At 32.8% G+C, this 21,224-nt stretch overlaps 1 protein-coding gene across 3 annotated transcripts in view; it reads left to right on the top strand.

Annotated features, from left to right (window-relative positions):
- Positions 1-21,224, top strand: part of LOC113396155 (adenylate cyclase type 2-like) — a 198,437-nt gene that overhangs the window by 47,399 nt on the left and 129,814 nt on the right. For all 3 annotated transcript variants that reach the window (XM_064217288.1, XM_064217287.1, XM_064217289.1), the window contains exon 2: positions 16,931-17,076. In XM_064217288.1, coding sequence (XP_064073358.1) covers positions 16,931-17,076 — 146 coding nt within the window. The remainder of the gene's footprint in view (positions 1-16,930; positions 17,077-21,224) is intronic.

The raw sequence follows: 21,224 nt of genomic DNA, 5'->3' as shown, positions 1-21,224 counted from the left end.
GCCGTAAATGTCATACCCAACCAGAGACCATACAACACATAACAGGAGCATGCATAACCCTTACACAGACAGACTACACTCATAGACATAACCAAGTAAGCAATATCGTTCATCAAAAACTAGCACTCAAACACAAACTTATACAAAACACAAAAACGCCATATTACAAATACACACCACAAACAATCTTAGAAAATGCCACACACAAAATGTATTACGATCGAGGCATTCTTACCGATAAGACCATTCACCATAACAGACCAGATATAACTCTACAGGACAAAATAAATAAAGTCACTTACCTTATAGACATAGCAGTACCCAATACGCACAATCTACAGAAAACTATCGCTGAAAAAATAAATAAATATAATGAGCTCAAGGAAGAAGTTACAAGAATCTGGAAACAAGAAAAAGTGTACATCATCCCTATAGTTATCTCCACAACAGGTGTCGTCCCAAACCATCTCCTCCACAGTCTAAAATTATTAGATCTAAATGAGTCCCTTTATATCCCAATACAGAAGGCGGCTATCTTGAACACATGTAGAATAGTAAGAAAGTTCATGCAATTAGAAGAGTCTGACACAACATAATTACTACACATAAATATTACATACATAAATAAGACACACCACATACTGCATTCACTTGATTTATATCCGTGAATGTAGTTTACACCAGCTTAAAGGCTGAGAAAAACAAAATTTCCGAAAATAATAATAAAAACTTTATTGCACTCAATATCATATAAAATAACAGTACATAAAATGGTTAATTACAGAGAGTTGAAGGCAAGGGCGGCCTTATCACTAAAAGCGATCTCTTACAGGCAACCCAACAGATGAGGACAACATATTCTGTAAAGAGGGTAGTGCATATTATATTATGATGCATACATATACAATTGATACTTGATTTAATAATCTAATAAAATTACATACAGAGAAAACATAAAATAAACATACATGCAAATACCTGTACATACATACATATATATATACATATATACACACATACATATATATCTACATAAATACATATATACATATATACCTACCTACATACATACATATAAAAAGGAGTAGTTACGAAGACATATAATGATGTTTGACTCGACTTTTAAATATATTTAAGGACTGTGACATCCTAATGTCATGTGGGAGCGCATTCCATAATTTAATCGATTTGACAGTAAAGGAATCATTATAACAGTGTGAGTGGCTAAGAGGCAGCTGTAGTTTGTTGTCCGATAGAGAACGAAGATTGAGATGAAGAGAAGAATTAGAGCCAAGAAAGGAAAAACGCTCTTTGAGGTAAGTTGGAGTTTGGGGAAAGAAAAGAATAGTGTAAAGGAGAGAAAGGGCGTGCAAATTACGTCTTTGTCTGACTGTAAGCCATCCAAGTCGGGTACGATATTCGGAGATGTGGTCGAACTTTTTCAATCCAAAAATGAACCGTATGCACATGTTTTGCAACCTTTCAAGCTTGTCAAGTAGCTCCTCAGATAGACCTAAGTAGCATACATCTGCGTAGTCTAGGATGGGAAGAAGAAGTGCATTCGAAAGAGAAATTTTAGTTTTGATTGGCAACAACTTCTTCCACCTTCTTAACGAGCCGAAAACTGCAAACATTTTCCGACTTAGATTTGAAACTTGTGCTGCCCAAGAAAATTTATCATCTATTATAAGACCCAAGTTAGTAACAATGTTATTGTTGATCAAAGTTGTACCGTCAAACACTACGGGAGGAACATTAACTTGATTAAGTTTCGCAAGCTGTTTTGGATTGCCAACTATAGCTAACTGTGATTTACTGGCATTTAACAATAATCCATATGACTTGCTCCACTCACTAATCGATTTAAGGTTATTATTCATAAGATCGATAGCATTAGCGATGTTCTCGACAGGAGTCGTTAAATAAACCTGCAAATCATCAGCATAGAGGTGAAAAGAAACAGAAAGATGTTTAGTGACAGAATTTATAAAGATTGAGAAAAGGAGAGGGGACAGAACACCACCTTGTGGGACACCCGCTTTGAGATAGCAACAGGAGGAAAACTTACCGTCAACAATAACACGCTGTTGACGATTTGAAAGATAAGACTGAAACCAAGCAACAGCACTGGAAGAGAAATTTGAAGAATCAAGAATAGCTAAGAGAATGTCATGGTCAACAGTATTGAAGGCATTGGAAAAATCAAGAAGAGCTATAATAGTAATTTCTTTCTTATCAATCCCAAAGCGAATGTCATCACAGACTTTGATCAAAGCTGTTGTGGTGCTATGCCCCGGGCGAAATCCCGATTGAAATGGGCTTAAAATATTGTTTAGTGAGAGAAAGCTGGAAAGCTGTCCATGGACAATGCGCTCGAGAACCTTAGAAAGGAAAGGAAGGATAGATATAGGACGGTAGTGAGCTAACAAAGTAGGATTAGAGATTTTGGGAATGGGTAGGATATGAGCTATTTGCCAACTATGGGGAAAAATACCTGAATTTAAAGAGAAATTATATAGGTGGCATAGAACAGGAAGAATGGTATCTAAAGACAGGAGTATCATTTTGCGACTGATACCGTCACAGCCAGCGGCGTCTGATTGAATACCAAGAATACTCTTCCTGATATCCTCAGAAGTCACTAGAGTAAAAGAGAAAGGAGAAAAATTAGGCTTAGGATGTGTGGTTATGGAATTCAAGGTGTGACATTTATTCGCATTGTCCATGGTAGCCGCCGTGAAGTGCTTATTCAGCGCTTCAGCGTCAACATTTCTTACATCTAGTGACTGACGGCCAATACCCATCGCAAACAAAAAACGCCACACCTTGCCGGTGTTCTTGATGCTAACAGAATTGTGTATATAGTTTCGTTGAGCGTCCCTACAGACTTTGCTGCAATGATTACGCAGCCGTTTATATTTCAGGAGATTGTTGTCTGTCGGTCTCCGTTTATATCTCGACTTAGCAGCATTACGTCTTGCCATAATAACTTTGATATCTGGTGTTAACCATGGTGCTGGAAGGTGCTTTAACCTAATCGGTCTTAATGGAGCATGAATATCAAAAAGATCTGAGAGGAGAGAGTTAAATAATTCAAGTTTATCATCCATAGATGGAGTATTAAATACAGCATCCCAATCAATCCGATCAAGGTCACGCAAAAAATTATTATTGTCAAAGTTCTTGAAGCTTCGTCTCATGACAATGGTAGGTTTTGATTTAGGCGGACGGACTTTATATGACAGATACAAAAGGTCATGGTATGAAAACGCTTCAGCGGGGTATTGGCCATACAGCATAGCATGATCAGATGAGGAAACAATTATTAAATCTAATAAAGAAGGAGAGCAGTTTGGGAAAAAGTGAGTAGAATTAGAAGGAAGTATATTTAAATTAGAGCTATTCACAATATTTCGAAGGCGTTGAGCACGTGAGTCATTTTTATTTAAACACGTGTTAAAATCACCCATAATAATGGTGTGATCAACAGCAGAAACATATTTCTCAAGTAGGTGCTCAAAACATTGAAAATAATTAATATGAAGAGAAGGGCTATAAAATACCCCTAAGAGGACTTTTAAAGGACCAAATAAGAGTTCAAGAATAATGTGCTCGGAAGATTCGGAATATTGCGATGGGGATTTATCTAAAATGGAAAAAGGAATATGACTACGTAGGTAAATTGCCACACCGCCACCACCTTTTCCCGTCCTGTCATTTCGTATTAGATGAAATCCTGGCAAGGAGAAAGAGGTAGAAGGAAGGCAAGGCTTAAGGAATGTTTCAGATATCAAGATAGCATGCAAATTTTTAAGATCAAGTGATGTTAACAAATCCGTATAATGCGCGGGAATGCTTTGTGCGTTGAGATGGACAACGTTAAAATTTTTAGGAACCGTATGAAAAGTAGAATCCAAATGAGTATGTAATGACAAAGGTATACTATGAAAGCTATCGCTTGATGAGGCAGATATAAAGTCATCGTCAGAACAAATATAATCATCAGAGTCACTCATATTGTAAGTAAATAATAAATATCAATAATAATAAAATAAAAATAATAGCTAATAAATATAAAATATACAAATAAATATATAAAATATATATATGAATGATAATAATAATAATATAAATAATATCTAATAGTATCTAGTAACAATAAAATAATTATTAAATTTATAGCATTCAATCAATCTATCAGCTGTTACTGCTGTAAGTTATCGCTTAGATATAAACAGTATCCAGAATACTATTTTTTAAAAACACAACATGAATTTAGGAAAACAAAAAACACGTGAAACGAATCGTCAGCAGCGGAATGTAACATCAATTTAATTGACAGCTATCACTCACATTGACAGTGTCTTGTACACACATTTGACGTTTACATATTATTTAAATAATATTAGCAAATAGTAGGTAAACTATAATATTACAAGTGAATAACAGTGTACCTAAATAAAGAGTTATAAATAGCTACCTACAAAGAGAAGAACAAAGAAAAAAAAAAAAAGAAAAAAAGAAAACAAAACACAAACAGTTATTAATGTACTGAAAAACATTGATTACCTGAAGGACCCGTATAAGAGACAACAAACAAGACACAGTTTTTAATGAAACACCAGTTGTAATAAATAGAAAAATATAAGAAATAGTTACTTCTTTAAGTTCCTTTTCTGTCGGACTCCCTGCGAATTCTTGTTCTCTTGGGTATTGATGTTGGATGAGGTTGCAGTCCTAGCTGAAACTTGTTGAGGCACCGTAGCAGTGGAATACGTATTCAGCTCCGCCATAGACGTAATTTGGTGACGCTTACCATCTGGACCAATAATAACTATGTTGCCATCTCTAGTCCAACATTTATTGATACCAAGACGCTGTCTGGCAGCCACGAAGACGTAATGACGTTCCTTTGTTAGGAACTCAGACAGTGTAACCCCAGTGTTCTTCAGATTGGTTTTCGCATACCACACTTTGTTACGCATGATTGGATCTTGGAACTTAATAAGGATGACCCTTGGTTTCTCAGTAACCAAAGAACCCAAACGATGACAGCGACTGATAGAATCCACTGATAACTCTGGCAACTTGAGATGTTTAGACAGCAGCTGACTGACAGTAGCCGATAAATTTTCTTTGTTGGCTTCCGGTACCCCATACACCAGGAGCATTTTCCGTCTACTTCTCATTTCAATTTGGTCACACTTTTTGGAAAGGAGCTCGACTTGCAGCTGAAGTCCTTCCAGAGCAGTTAAGACAAAACTCCGGAAAGCATTAAACTGGGAGATTATGTTAGAAGTCGGACTGGCCGCTGGCATATTAGAATTCAAATTTTGTTGGAATTCAGCCATTTTAAAGTTGAAATGTTCTGTTAGTTGTGCAATCGAGTGTTTAATAGAGTCCATTATTAATCTGATCTTCGGTAAAGACAAAAGTGATTGCGGGAGTTAATTGAACTTTAGTTGTTGTTGTTTAATATGTGTTTTATACTTGAATTAGATAAAGGAGTCACAGCTGACAGGTATGATGAATGCTTAGCACATTTTACCAGGTGTTAATTATTTATTTATTAAATATTTGCAGAGAGCAAAAGAAAACACGTCTACTTAATTATGCACCTACCGCCCAAAAAAAATATATAGTAGTAATAGTATATTACAAAGTTAATAAAAAAGTAATTTAATTCAAGATGAATTTGATAATGAATTATTATTTTCATAAAATTATAGCACCCCGTCTTATTGCCTCCACCGGTGATAGAGGAAGGTTCATTTCTCTCCCAGAGAATTGTAATTGTGATTCAACGGGAAAGCTCTGCCGGCGTTACTGCTACAATTCCACGCTATCATGATTTCTACAGTTGCTGTATTTAAATTTTATGTAAATACATTTAATTGAGTCTGTTACATAAATATATCTTTGTGTTTGAAAATAATATACTTTTATAATTATTTTGGTTAGTTAATTAAATCATAATAAATTACTTTTAAGTAATAAAACAATTCAAATGCTTTTATAAATTCTTGGGATTAAAAAATTTGCGACATTACAATTATAATTTCGTATAATTTCACAAACAAACCGAATATACCTCGACAAAAAAAGGTAATGAAACCGAAATACTTAATAGCAATATGTTTATATTTTGTTAAGGATTATACTAATGTTCGAAAACAAAACTCTGGAAATCCTATCAAGAGAATAAAACAATTTCGAATATAGCATTGTTGCTAAATAATAAATCTTATTAATAAAGAAAATTACATCATTATCTATAAGTCTTCATCAAAAGTATTATTACTGTCCGTAACTTTTTTTTATTCGAATTTTGATATAACTTCTACCTAATATTATTTTAGTCTTGTTGTAACTTTTCCTGATTCCGAGAATCTCAGTTCCAATACACACATACATATATAATTATATGTATATATGATTCTCGTATGTGGTTCATAAATCGTCGTGGAGTTTTCAGACTTCGAACGTACAGGTAAGGTGAGTTACTTAAGTAACAATGACTACTTACCATGAGGTGGAGTTTTTGTTTGTGTGCCAACTTTCATATTAAAAAATGCTTGCAAAAGAACACGTATCTAGTACAGACGAACACGATTTAATGATTTTAGTTTTAGATTTAGAATATTTTAGAGAAATTAAGTTATTGATGTTGGGGAACAATAAAACTCGATACACAACACTAAACAAGCCATGTTAGAACTTGTTAAATTGCTAACGAGCTACATCGTTATAAAACGATGCCGTAATGTTTGATAAGTTTATAGTCAAAATATAAACTAGTTGCTTGTTCGGCTATAATATTGCTTTTAACAGCAAAATTATTTCCATATTATTCAGTACATTTTCTTCTAATAAAGCAAATAATATATGTCTTACTTCTGGGTAGTATAGAAGCTATTCTGTAACAATACACTCGAAACTTACACAGAAGTGAAATTCAGAAAAAACACGACATTTTAATTTTTTTTTATAATTTATGAAGATGGATGAGCAAATGTTCTACCTGATGGTAATCACCGTAGTCAATATATTTTATATTATGATATAGGTAGGTATGGGCCAATGGGCCATTAGACATTGACACTATAAGAATTATTAATCATTCCTTATTAATATTATTAATCGCCCATGCGCTATCGACCTTAGAAACTAAGGTGTATCCTTGTACCTGTTGATACACTGGCTCACTGCTTCAAACCGGAACATAGCAATACTTAATACTGCCGCTTAGCAGTAGAATAGCAGAAGAATGTTACCTAGGTGGGCTCGCACAAAGCCCCACAACAAAGTAAATAAAATTGGTGCGTCCATTAGAAAGGGACATAAAATAATTGTACCTGTTGCTACACCGGGTCATTTTTTAAACAGGAACACAACGATTTGCAATTTTAATCAATCAATCAATCAAAATATACTTTATTCAAGTAGGCTTTTACAAGCACTTTTGAATCGTCATTTAACAAACTATTTAAAGTAAAGCTACCACCGGTTCGGAATGTAGATTCTACCGATAAGAACCGGCAAGAAAGTCAGTGGCAGAATATATGATAAGTTGAAGAGAACAAAGCTTAAAATTGCATATCAACGTCAGTCAGTTTACGACATTAATTCACGAGTGTGATATAAAATTCTTATAGAATAACTCACTTCGACAATGGCATCTCATGTTAGAGTTTACAGATATGATATTTACGATTATTACATAATAAAACGCTTTGAAATGTGATGTTTTTTGTGATTTTTTTAATCGGATTTAAGTATTTTATATATATCAAATTACGAAAAACGTAAATATTTATTTAATTTATATATTTTTTGTTGCACTGTTATTAATAAAACATATTAATTACGTGACGTCAGTACATAATTAAATATTGCAATGGCAAAGTTATCTTAGCTGCAACAGGTGGCCTTATCGCTATAGCAGCGATCTCTTCCAGTCAACCTTTGGGCAGAGGACCAAATATAAACCACGGGTAACTCACTATAAATTAAATAAATCTATACTTGCACATACATTTGCTCTGTGCAAATCTCAGTAGGTACTGCCCAATAATACCTAGCATTGTTGTGTCCCGGTTAGATCGGTCAGTGAGCCAGCTCGGCACAAGGGATATAACATATCAGTTCTCAAGGTCGGTGGCGCATTGGCAATATACCAATATTATTTTTACGACACCACATTCATACTACTGTTGTGACCTACCATCAGGTGACCCATTTGCCATAAAAATAGTTTTAAACACCATATACAAATTATATAATATACATAGTAATCGACATAGCCTATTTAAGCTTCAGCTAAATAATCGTTGACAATGAAACGAAACACGGAAATTATGAAAATAATGAGTAGTATGATTATTTAATTACTGGCTTTTAACCGTCCCCTTTGGTCGGTCATAGACCCTTATCCTATTCCGAATGAAATAAAAGGACTACGAGCTGATTAATTTCAATTATAATTTTGTTGTTTAAATAGGAACTTTCGTTATAAATTTGAACTGATATAGTATGGGTAAGGAATCTTTATTCTCATATGAATTACATTCTTCTGCTAAATTTATCTTTCAGCCCTGAGGATATACTTCGATATTTAAATCTCATTTTATTGCCATAAGGGGAGGTCCTCCTAGGTCATCAAACTTATATAAAAAGAGGATGGTTGACTTGATTGTTACTCTTTCATGCAAAAACTACTAAACGTATTTGGATGAAATTTGAAATAGAAAATCTTAAACGCACATCAATACGTAAGCTGCCTAATATGCGCCCCTTCTTATCACATACGAGCGTTACCACGGGATAGAAGTTGTGATTAGTCTAATATATCAATTTAAATAATAATTGCAAACAAAAAAACATCTTTGTGTTCTCGAATACGTGAATTATTAAATTTTTAATTTAATTAAATATCATAATATTAAAGCCAAATAAGTAAGAAATGCTTGGGGTGGATTGCCTAATCTCTTTCTTATAAATTCGCAATTTTTTTTGTAAGAATCAACGTTCTTAATGCATTTTTCCATGGTATAACTGACTATTGTAAAACAGCTACTCCGTGTGGTATCTGCGTTTGACGTTACTGCTCAGCTTCATGGGTCGTATCGTGATGGTATGTAATTTATAACCTATCTCAACAAACATATTATTCAACTTTATAATATCAGTAAAGGTTTAAGTAGAATCCTTCCAGTCATTCGACTATGACTTCGTAGCAAACTCCCACACAATCGCAATTATAATATTTGTAGCTATTAAGTTGATAGTTTGTTAGACCATCACACTTCACTAATGATGTTTAGCTTTATACAGTCCTTATGGGGAACATTTTCCAATTTATTCTTCCGGCAAATAGTAATGTGTTGAATGTTTTTGAAAGATTTTTTATAGCATATGTAGACATACTAGCTTACTCAATAGTGGTCACCTCCGCCTACAGTTATTGGAGCTAAAGAAATTTTAACGGTACTTCACACCGCTTTGGGAACTGAGTTGTAATGCCCCTTTCTATATAGTTACACTGGCTCACTCATCCTTCAAAGTAGAACACAGCAATCTTAAGTATGTACTGCTTCCCTTTGAATTGGTGGTACCTCACTAGACTGACTAGTACAAAGCTATCCAACGACGTAAATAACCATAACGTGTCTTAAGACTAACTAATAAATAAGCGAATCCTTGTAATTACACTTGGAAGTGTTCTTATGTTTGGCGACGCATTTGCGGTATATGGAATGATAAATATTACGTACATTTGGAACAATATCTATGAGCGGTGGTGACCATTTGCCGTCCGATGGATGGGCCAATCGCATCTCTGCTTACATATTCCATAAATCACATACATACAGACTACATTTTTAAAAGAAAAGACTAAATATTCTCTCTTGATAATTAATACAAAACATATACTCCAAACTCGAGACTAAAATTTAAAGTTTGTTCAAATTGAGTGTTCAATCCATTTAGGATTACATAATCATTTAAGCATAAAAAAATCTCTCTCAACTTTCAAAGTATTTAAGAACTAAGGCTTGACATTCACTGACTATAACACTTATAAATCGTAAATACTATTTTGACGTTAATCTTTTTCACAGAGCTTAACTAGCATTAATACTTTCAAACTACTGTCGAACAAAATCCCTAAAATACTACTACTATTTTTATATACAAAGTTAAAAGATTTTAGATTTGATTATCGAATTGAATACTGATAGTTAATTGTCATTACACCACAACCGTCGTTTAGGAATACAAAATCTACCGAAAAGAACTTTTTCGTCATCCATATCCATGTAATAAATAATCGTATACAATAAAATATATAACTATATTTTTCATTCAAGTTATATATACCTACTAATATTATAAATGCGGAAGTAACTCTGTCTATCTGACTGTTTGTCTGTTTGTTACACTTTCACGGCCAAATTACTGTACTGAATTTGATGAAATTTGGCATGGAGCAAGGTTGAATTTGAAGGAAAGACATAGGCTACTCTTACACCAACTCCTAAAACATGAGGTCGCGGGCGTCAGCTAGTGTCTAATAAATACGAATTCAAAGTCACTGTTTATATTAGTTTATTTTTGCTGTAACAATTATCCTTGTAGTTATATTGTTGTAAATTTTTCCTTCAAGGATGTTTTAAATTCTGAATCTATGTATTCGATGAAATCGTACGCACGTAGTGAGTTTACTCGTACATTGGGTTTACACCAAAGCGTATTGGAGCTGCATTACAAAAAATTTGAAAATCTCTAATTCGTGACTATTTATGTAATATAAATCAAAATCGCATATACGGATTTCTGGCTTATCAATCTATTACATATTTTTCCGCGTTATTGGAAAAATCACAGATTCCATCCTCCATACGACCCTAAAAATCGTGAAAAAATCCCTAGACCCTTAAGCGACGGTAGAAAATATTTGTGGAAAATTTTAATCCTAATACGGATTTTCTTCGGTTTAGAATTTCTTTGACCTTCTTCAACGTCGTTTGGAAAAGAATTTATTTCCAAGTTTTATATTTCATTTTATTGTATCCCTTATTATGTATTGTTTCGGGTCAGAATCTAATAAAAGTTTTACTATATACTAAAGTTACCCAAGCTCGATTATTACCAATAAAATAACTTTGAAATAATATATTTGCTAGATAAACTAATATAATATCAATATACTCACTTAAAAGACCCTTATAGACAAAAGTAATCACAGATCTAAATATATTTTTATGGATATAAGATTTTATCACTTTTGAATCGTCATATTACAGTTTTTTTTTAATAATATTACATAATATTGGTGTGTATACACCACCTTGGGATCTGAGATGATGTCCCTCGTGTATGTAGTTACACTGGCTCACTAGCGATATAATATTAAATTAAAATTAATTTTAACCACCACTAGTTCAGTACGTTAATTCTACTTTGATTTAACAAGAAACTCAAATTTTATTAGATGGATGGATTACTTAATAAATAAAATCGCGACATTGTCTTATATAAGACGATATGTTCAATGTAAATTATTTTAAGGACTTCAATAACATTAGTAAGTTGGTTAAATAATACTCTGAGAAAAATACTCAGAGTAAATTCGAGATAAATTATAAAACAAAAATTCGAAATCAGTTAATAAATGACGGACAACTGAGATAATAAAAAAAAATACATCCAAAAGCGAATCTATTTCTTTCTTTGAAGTCGCTTAAAAAGGCGGTTAAATTTACTTACGATATAAATAGTGTATATATTATACATTTTATAAAATCTGGCAAAATTAAGGCACATTGTTACAGAGATAATATCAAAGTCATTCATCATAATTGTGTAGTGCCGTAAATGGAATCGGGCAGTCATAAAACAGTTACAGCTAGCTGGGAGACACTCCTTTTTGGCAAATGAATTGCGTGACAACCCAAACTGTTGAGGCAATTAACTTTAAATGAATATGACTCTTGCAAGCCAACAATCTTAATATATATATATATATATATATATATATATGTATATTAGGATACGTGTGTATGTCAATGAATTCCTTCTATACCGGTTGGATAAATTTTGATGCTTTCTTTTGTGCGTTTGGGTCGCTTCCTGTGTTGGTTTGATTTAGATCGGACCCCATTGGTCTGGCACTGGCACTATATCTGTAAAAAGAAAATACACGTAGGAACTCGGGACGAGCTAGCCCGTATAATATAAACTTTAAACTTAATTTATAGAGTTTTAAAATCTCCACTAACACGATGATCTAAAAAATGTTTTCATAATTGGGGTTTAAATTTACGGCTATGATATTTATCTCCATTCCGTTATAATTTTCATAGGTTTTCGTTTTGAAATAAATTCAAGTAATGCTTGAGAAGTTTGAAAGTTGATAAGTTTACTTAAGCGCAAGTTTTCATAGTATTGTTTTTAGTTTCATAAAAGTATTCAATATATATTGCCTCTTGGCCGAAAAGTTGGAAAATTCGGAATAATCGTAAATTTAGTATTTTAAGTTTGTCTTCACTGCTAGCGATCATACTATATTTCTACAAAAAAAAATCTACACACACTTATTCATTCTAACTATTAGACATGTGTCTTCGTAAATGACAGCTTCATTTAAAAGTTAAGCCCGTAAATGTTCCACTGGTGGGCACAGACCTCCTGTCTTTTTGAGGAGTGGGTTCAGAACTTATTTCACTATACTGCATCATTACTGGCTAAATTACAACCAACATATGCAAATTTCAGGTTTTATTTCCCCGCCAAGCACGAGATTAATTACAAACACATTAAGCACAAAGATATCTGTGGTGCTTATCCGGATTTGAACTCGAGATCTTCACTTAAGACTCTAGGTATTCCAGCCACTGACCATTCTCGACTCAATGAAAGTGCGTTTAGAATAAATTGAATGTAATGGCAGATATTTAATAAGTTGTTTGCTTAGACCTAGACCCGACAATTTTATACAAATTAAATAGTAATAAAGACGATCGTAGCTCTGGGTCTAAAGTTAATAGTTTTCCCTGCAGTTAATAGCTATTAACCGCTCCATTACGTTTGGACCATTCTGTTTTATAGTTCGTCAGCGGCCAGTATGAGTATTTCATTTCGCACATTAATTGACTACGATGCGTCATCGAGTGTTACTGGAATAGTGACAAATATATTGTTACGAGTTACCTTCATATCGTTTTTATGATATGTATATAAAACAATACCATGTATATGTAACACTTACATAACATAACATAATCAGCCTGTAAATTTCCCACTGCTGGGCTAAGGCCTCCTCTGCCGTTTGAGGAGAAGGTATGGAGCATATTCCACCACGCTGCTCCAATGCGGGTTGGTGGAATACACATGTGGCAGAATTTCGTTGAAATTACACACATGCAGGTTTCCTCACTATGTTTTCCTTCACCGCCGAGCACGAGATGAATTATAAACACAAATTAAGCACATGAAAATTCAGTGGTGCCTGCCTGGGTTTGAACCCGAAATCATCGGTTAAGATGCACGCGTTCTAACCACTGGGCCATCTCGGCTCCTTGTAACACTTCGCTCCTGTAAATAAACGGCTAGGATAAACCAAATCAATTATCAGCATCAAAATATACTTTATACAAAATTTTGAATCGTCATTTTATATTAAATTTAGAGGTTGGCAACGTTGATCCTACTCGGAAGAATCGAAAAGAAAATCAGTAGTTAATTTTAGATGATAATCAGTTACATGGATAATAAAATACAATAATTGAAGTATTATGTACCGCATGGAAATCACCGAATATTAATTCTACAATTTTTTATCATCTATATGAACATCAGTAATCAAGCAAAACGCTTTATTAATCGAAATTTTCTTAAGTGATTTTTCAAAACTAAATATTATACTGTACTGCGATTACATTGAATCTCTTGATTTAATTATTAAATAGTGCAATAGGCACTAAACTGGCTCACTGGGCTAGTATCTAACCTGTTCAAAAGTCTGGAATTAAAAGGTACTAGGTAATTCTGTCAAAAAACGATCAATATTATCCAAAAGTGAACTGCAAAGTAGGCTGTTTTAAGCGATTTTCGTGCTTCGAAAAGGACAGAACAATCATCCATTTGTTTCTTTCTTCGAGTTGGTTTACCGCTGTACTGTTTCCATCTTGAGACGAGCTGCTGATGCAAAAGAAAACAGAAATATTGTTATCCCGTTTGAAGTTTGAGTGAGCTATTGTTACAACAGCAACAAGGGACATAACATCTGAGTTCCCAAGGTTAGTGGCGCATTGATAATAGGTATTATGAATGTACCAAAGTCTTTGCGTTGTCGTGACCACATACCGTCGGGTCTCCATTTGCCAGTTATATGACATAGAAAAGCTAATCATCGTTGTCATCTAGTTTATTTCCGTAGAGCTATAGATTTTTATGTTGTATTTCATTTCAACAAACTGAGCGTTTAAATTGCATTAAAGAACATTATAAGTATTAGGCAATATATAAATGTTATATATTGTTGTACATATATGTTCAAAAATTGCTTTTGTGGATGCATCGTTGAAGATCTAATTCGACTTTGGTTTATCCGTCTCTGTAAACAAAAAATACTATTTACATCGCGGTTTATCAAACTCCAAAATTTCTCAAATTTAAATGTTTTTTTTTATGCAATGTTTTTAAAGCACAAATGGTATATATTACGTCACCAGTAAAAATAAAGTAAATTTAATTTATGTTTTTGGCATTTATTATATACGTAATAACCAATTATAATGTTACAATGTTTTCAGTTACTTGATAATTTAAATAACAACTCTCTTGACCAACTTTTTATGAATAAATCGGATCAACATTAGCCCATGTTTCATTGACTCTTAACTTTGACACTGCAATTGTCTCCCAAGGTGAAAATAGTTACTGAACGTAATAAATTACTTTGGCACAGCACCAGACTAAATTGCTCGGATATCGTCCACGTTGTTTTAACGTGCTTAATTAGACGGATTAAGGTCGGTATTCGAGTAAATTAATTCAGCTTGAATAAATTCACCGCCTTTAATCGCTGATTTGTTGGCCTCTTCGATGGAATTAAATGTGACAATTTCCTCGTTCTCTATTTAGATTTTTTATTTTAGTTGTTTTTTATTTTAAGTCAGCCATTTCATCTATTCAATATTGATAGTAATATGGCGGAAATTTTCACGCACGTGCCAACAAGAACTGTATGAAGATTCCATTTAATGATATGAATGAAATACAAATGTATTTATAACGGATGATTTGTTAAATAATAAAAATGCGCTTGTTTATTTAAGATAACAGTTTTTTAACGACCTCCGTGGTCGAGTAGTGTGTACACCGGTTTTCATGGGTACGCCACTCCGAGGTCCCGGGTTCGATTCCCGGCCGAGTCGATGTAGAAAAAGTTCATTAGTTTTCTATGTTGTCTTGGGTCTGGATGTTTGTGGTACCGTCGTTACTTCTGATTTTACACAAGTGCTTTAGCTACTTACATTGGGATCAGAGTAATATATGTGATGTTGTCCAATATTTATTTATTTAAATACTCTGCTGATTGATTTTGTTTATATTGAATGGCTCACTATTTCCTCTGTCAATATTAAATCCGAACTAATTCGAATTTCGAATGAAAAAAGTTCAGGCATAGGACCAACAGTTTCACAAACTTATTGGGGGACGATACACACAAAGTGTACACACTTCCAAATTCATAATTCCGGACAGCTTCGGAATATTGCTCGATAGAAAGGTATAATACTTTTTTGGCACAACTTCAGGTTCGTTAGTCTCTTTAGACTACGAGAACAACTAAACAATCAGTTTATTTGTACAATTATTTCGTTTTATATTTTAATCTACAATCTCATACAAGAATATTATTATACAATAAATGAGAGAAGAAGCAGTACTTAATTAATGGTTACTACAGCTTTATAAATTGTAGAACTTTTCCTTGCATCATGACGTGAATTCAATGCATTTTTTCTGCAAAATTAAAAAAATATATATTAATAATAATAGATACAGAATCATTTATTGCTTTTGTCCAGTTCAGTTCAGTAGACTATGCGCATTTTAAGTAATATAATTACCTGTATTATGTACAAAATAAATACTTAACAACTACTTTTACAGTACAAAATTGGGAGTCGCAAATCGTATAAATACGCGGGCGTACAACGACTAGGGCTAAAGATCAAATTGCGAACGTCAGATTTAATGGATAATTCCTTAAGTATCTAATCTTAAGATATTGCATTTTGTTAAAGTATTGTATTTTATTAAATTCAGAGGGTAATTTTCAATATCGTGCTGCATCTTATGAGAATTATTAAATCGTGCATAAAGAGCTAAATTACATAATACCGGATAAGAAACTAAAAAGTTATTTTCGAAAGTAATGTCAATGAGACTAATAACATTACTAGTGTATTATTAATAAGTCAGTATTAGAAAACGGTTATTTCACGTAGTTGAAATTATTCCAATCGACAGATATATTGAGGTAGGTTATACGTTATTTTTATTTTTATTACATTTTGATTTTATGTTATTAAATATTATTATAGCATTGAAATAAAAGCTTAAATACATAATATAAACACTGAATTGATGTACCGTACCATTTTCAAATGAAAATACTTTATAAAAATCACGATGAAAACGGATATAAAACACGGCTATCGTTCATTATTTCCGTAACGGTGTGTCAACCGCTGTCTATTTAGCCAACATCATCGAATCGAAACAACCTAAAAGATTCAGTGTTGCTATTTCAAAATTCGGATAGCCTTTTTAAATTAAAATCATCTCTCATGACTGTGATACCATATTAAAAACAATCTATGCCATCATTAATAAGTAAATTTATATTTGTTCACAGAGGAAGAAGGCACAGAGCTTGAACTAGAGGCGCTTTACAGGCGATATTGCGTCCGTCTGAAACACGCGCTGTTCGTATCCGCACTCTGTGTCACACTACTCTGTAGTATGGTGCTTCTGTTTGCTGTGTGTATACTACATTCTCCTGTAAGTACTAATTACATATCTAAACATTTCAATATAAAAACAAAAAAAAAAAACACTTAGTCAGTGTTTGATTCTGTTGCATTTGAACCGAGACGTCACAGTTGTTCTCAATCAGAGATAGATAGTTCAAGCTCAGGCATGAGCTACGTACATTTCATATGATTAATTTGTGTTTGATTTAATTTATTTTACAAAAGATAGAAAGCCCTAGCCCAGTTGTAGGATATTGACTAATACACTATACGAAACCTATTTTAGTTAAAAACGTTGTACTCAATTTGAAAACAAATACAATAAACACTATACGGAATATATCTAATACGAAAGTACAAAACACTATGAAGGTGGTCGGTTATATTATATTATCTGTAATCCATTTTATTTCTAACTATGCGGTAATTTGGCAGGCAAGGAGGAATAAGCTTAACGTATTGCCTTCGGGAAACTAGTTTTGCACCTTTTCGAAAATATTTTTAAACACAAGTTGTTATTAAATCCAAAATCGTAAATAACAGTTCTTACTATTTGACCGTATTCAACATAGAGTTGCTGGAATTATAGACGATCAAGGCTGTTAGATCCTATAGTTTTGCTTAGAACTGTTGGATCACTCTGCATCTTCTATCGATTTTTTCATGTGGAATATTCCGAGAAATGGTTTGGATCAATGGCAACTATTGAGTTTTATCTTTTGGCGTCAGAATTCCAAGTTTCACGTCGATCATCGGAAATCGACAGAAGCGCGACTTTTAAGGCGACAACTCTTTGGAACCAGTTTTCGTTGAGGAGTTCCTTCGTCTAGAGCAACTTCTGGATGTAATAGATGTAGATCAAGTCTAGTTATGATAATCATGAAAATGCATTGTCATCGAAACTGTTTTTTCAATGGTTTATTAGTGTTTATTTAGACTGACTCTCAGTCTAAATAATCACTATTAAAAATATATTAGAACATTAAATACCAATTGCTGTATTCTTCGAAAAAAAATTGTGATAAGGGTTTTAATGACAATGATTTGATTTTAATAACATGTTTTCATCGATCGGTTATCAATAACGCCACAGACTGTAATAAATATATAAATAGTTTACTTTGTAATTTACACTTTACTGAATTCGTCCAAATCGTCAACGAACCTTAAGTTAACGATGTTGAATGTGATATTTGAATCCGAAGTTATTCAATTAGAAAACGTTTTAAGTCGCTCATCAAAGTAGTCAAAGAAATATATTATTCAAGACCAATTCCCTTATTTATTAATAAGTGATTTCCTTGGTGGTAGGGCTTTGTGCCCGTCTGGATAGGTACTACAAACTCATCACATATTTTACCGCTAAACAGGTATTGTTGTGTTCCGGTTTTAAGTGAGCCGATAAAATTACATGCTCAGTAAACAGAATATAACCTTACCAAATATATTAATTCCCAAGGTTGGTGGAACATTTTTGATACTATGGAAGGGTATAATGTCTCACAGTGCTAATGACTATGGGAGGTGGTGAGCACTTACTATCTAGTATTCCATTTGCTATTAAGAATATGACATAAAATAAAAAGTAAGCAACAGTATTTATTCCATTTGCTATTCTGCCTACCAATATGACATAAAATAAAAAAGTAAGCAACAGTATTTTTTGTATCCCAGTAGGGACATATTTAAACGGATTATGGAGTAATAATCGAAAAAAATATTTTAAAATTAAAAACAAGGAAGATTGTCAGAATTTTAATAATAAGAACCAGCGGTTTCAATTATATTCATTTTAACCTTGTAATTTGAAGATTTAGAAGTCCTTGAAATAATACCTGAATGAAGATTATATCCATTTTGATTTTCGTTTTCTCCTTATCCGGCGTTCACTTGTCATCACGAAACCAATGAGGCTGTCAAAAGATAGCAAATAATTAATCTAATGTCACACGAATCTAGCGATATATTTGACATTCATTTGAGCACGCACGTGTGAACGATGATTGGTAATCTATACAAATAAATAAAATCGTAGTGTCTGGAATAATAGAAAAAAAAAAAAATTAAAACATGCGTATGAATTTTTACGCGACACAAAAAAATAAAAATTTATTAATTTTTTGTCAGTGTTGTAATGGGTAGTCACCGAAATGTCTGAACAGGTTTTGACAATGTTTACCCAATTAGAAAGCCAATATTTTAAAGATCAACTAATGCTATTGATTTTTTTAAATGAATTAGAGTATCGAAGAAACAACATAAACCCAAAAAACATATACGGGCGAGACAAAATCCATCGGATCTATTTGTCTTATTAACTTTCACAGATACGAACATAACGGTTTGTTTATTTGAATTTATAGCTTATTTGGATATTAACTTTACATTACTTGTCTCGGAAAGCCCGCCATTATCATGCGTTATTACACCAGTGAGCAATAATTTTTTTCTCTATCTCTAAACACCAAGCGTAGGAGTTAAACAAGGAACTAAACTGCTTTAAATATATATTTTCATTGCTGACATTTATTACATAGTACAAATTACATATATGTTAGTATCTAGTAGTATTAACTATTAGTATAAACGCTTAATATATTTCACCCCCAGTGCGAGACCGTCACTTTTGCGAAAATGCAATTTTTCGCGCCAAAACTATAATGACACTCACGCCATCTTACGGAAACTATGTGTTACGGTTAATGTACCAAGTAGAGGGTTGCCTCATGACACTTATTATGCATTAAATCATTTTTTCAATTTGTGCAAAAGTGACGGTCTCGCACTGGGGGTATATTGTTCAAAAAATACTTATATCGATACCGCGTCGTTATTTGAGTACCTTTTCAATTCTACTAATTTGACTTTTGAAGATCGGTCGTGTAAATTAACGTCTTCTGTGACGATTTTAATTTAAACACTAAGTTTATTTTATTATCAACAGTTTATTTTTAAATCACTTCACAGTAATTTTTAATGCGTGCTAAAAGCGTGTTTTTTCGTTGTTTAAACTATTTTATATACTATTTATTTCATTAGTGTAGTATTTTCTTACAATCGATATGTGATTATAAAAGATAACAATACATACATATACACTGCAAATATTTATAATAAATAGGATATATAAGAATTTAATTATACTTTTCTGACATACTATGTAGGTTATTAAAATAGTGGAAAAGTGTAACTACTGAGTTTCTTGCCGGTTCTTCTCGGTAGAATCTACTTTCCGAACCGGTGGTAGTTTTACATTTAATTCAATACTGAAAAATTACGATTCGAAAGAGCTTTTATGAGCCTGTTGAATCAAGAATAATATTTATATGTTAGGACTACGCAATACCCTTTTACAATGTAGATGCAAAATATAAAAAAAAAACACATTTATTGCAAAACACTTTTGAAGGCATTATTATATAGAGTATGTACAACTTACTTAACTTGCATAAATAATTTAAGACATAACATATAAAATTGCATTATAATTAAAAAATAAAAATGAATTCTAATTGCCTACATGTATGCAGCAATGTTATTCAGGGAATTTCATTGATCGAATTTGCCATCACTCTGTATTGTAATGTAATAACAGGCACAAGGGATATAACATCTTAGATCGTAAGTGACGTAATGTCCGTGAACGCAATGCCTTGCAAATTTAATACAAATGCTCCAAAACCTTCTCCTCAAAGGAAGAGGAGGCCATAGCCCAGCAGTGGGAAATTTACAGGCTGTTAATATAATGTATGTAAAAAAATGCCTTCTGTCCTATTGAAGACAATAAAACGGGTCTTTACATTATTCTGAAAAGAATTCAACGATGTTTTTACCAAGTATAATTGATGGTAGGGCTTAGGTTCTTACGGCTTCAATGCGGTGGTGATCATTTACCATCAAGTGGCCCATTTGATTATTAAATTATACTTGCATTTATTTATCGCATTGAAGCTCATTGTATGTTATTGTATCGACTTGCTGATGCTCTTTTGTTTATTATGTAACGATCATATTATTTAATGAACCCTTTGTGTTGTTACTCAGTAATGGCATACACTAAAAATATTAGTATGCAATGCAGTAGAATGATATTTTATTGTGTATGGTGTATTTATATTCTGTGTACATATGTACACATTATCTGTCTAAACAACGTGTTCATAATAACAGTCATGA

The sequence above is a fragment of the Vanessa tameamea genome, chromosome 16, assembly GCF_037043105.1.
Source record: "Vanessa tameamea isolate UH-Manoa-2023 chromosome 16, ilVanTame1 primary haplotype, whole genome shotgun sequence".
NCBI lineage: Eukaryota > Metazoa > Arthropoda > Insecta > Lepidoptera > Nymphalidae > Vanessa > Vanessa tameamea.
Note: the sequence above shows the minus strand (reverse complement) of the source record. Positions and strands in the feature narration are given on the sequence as shown.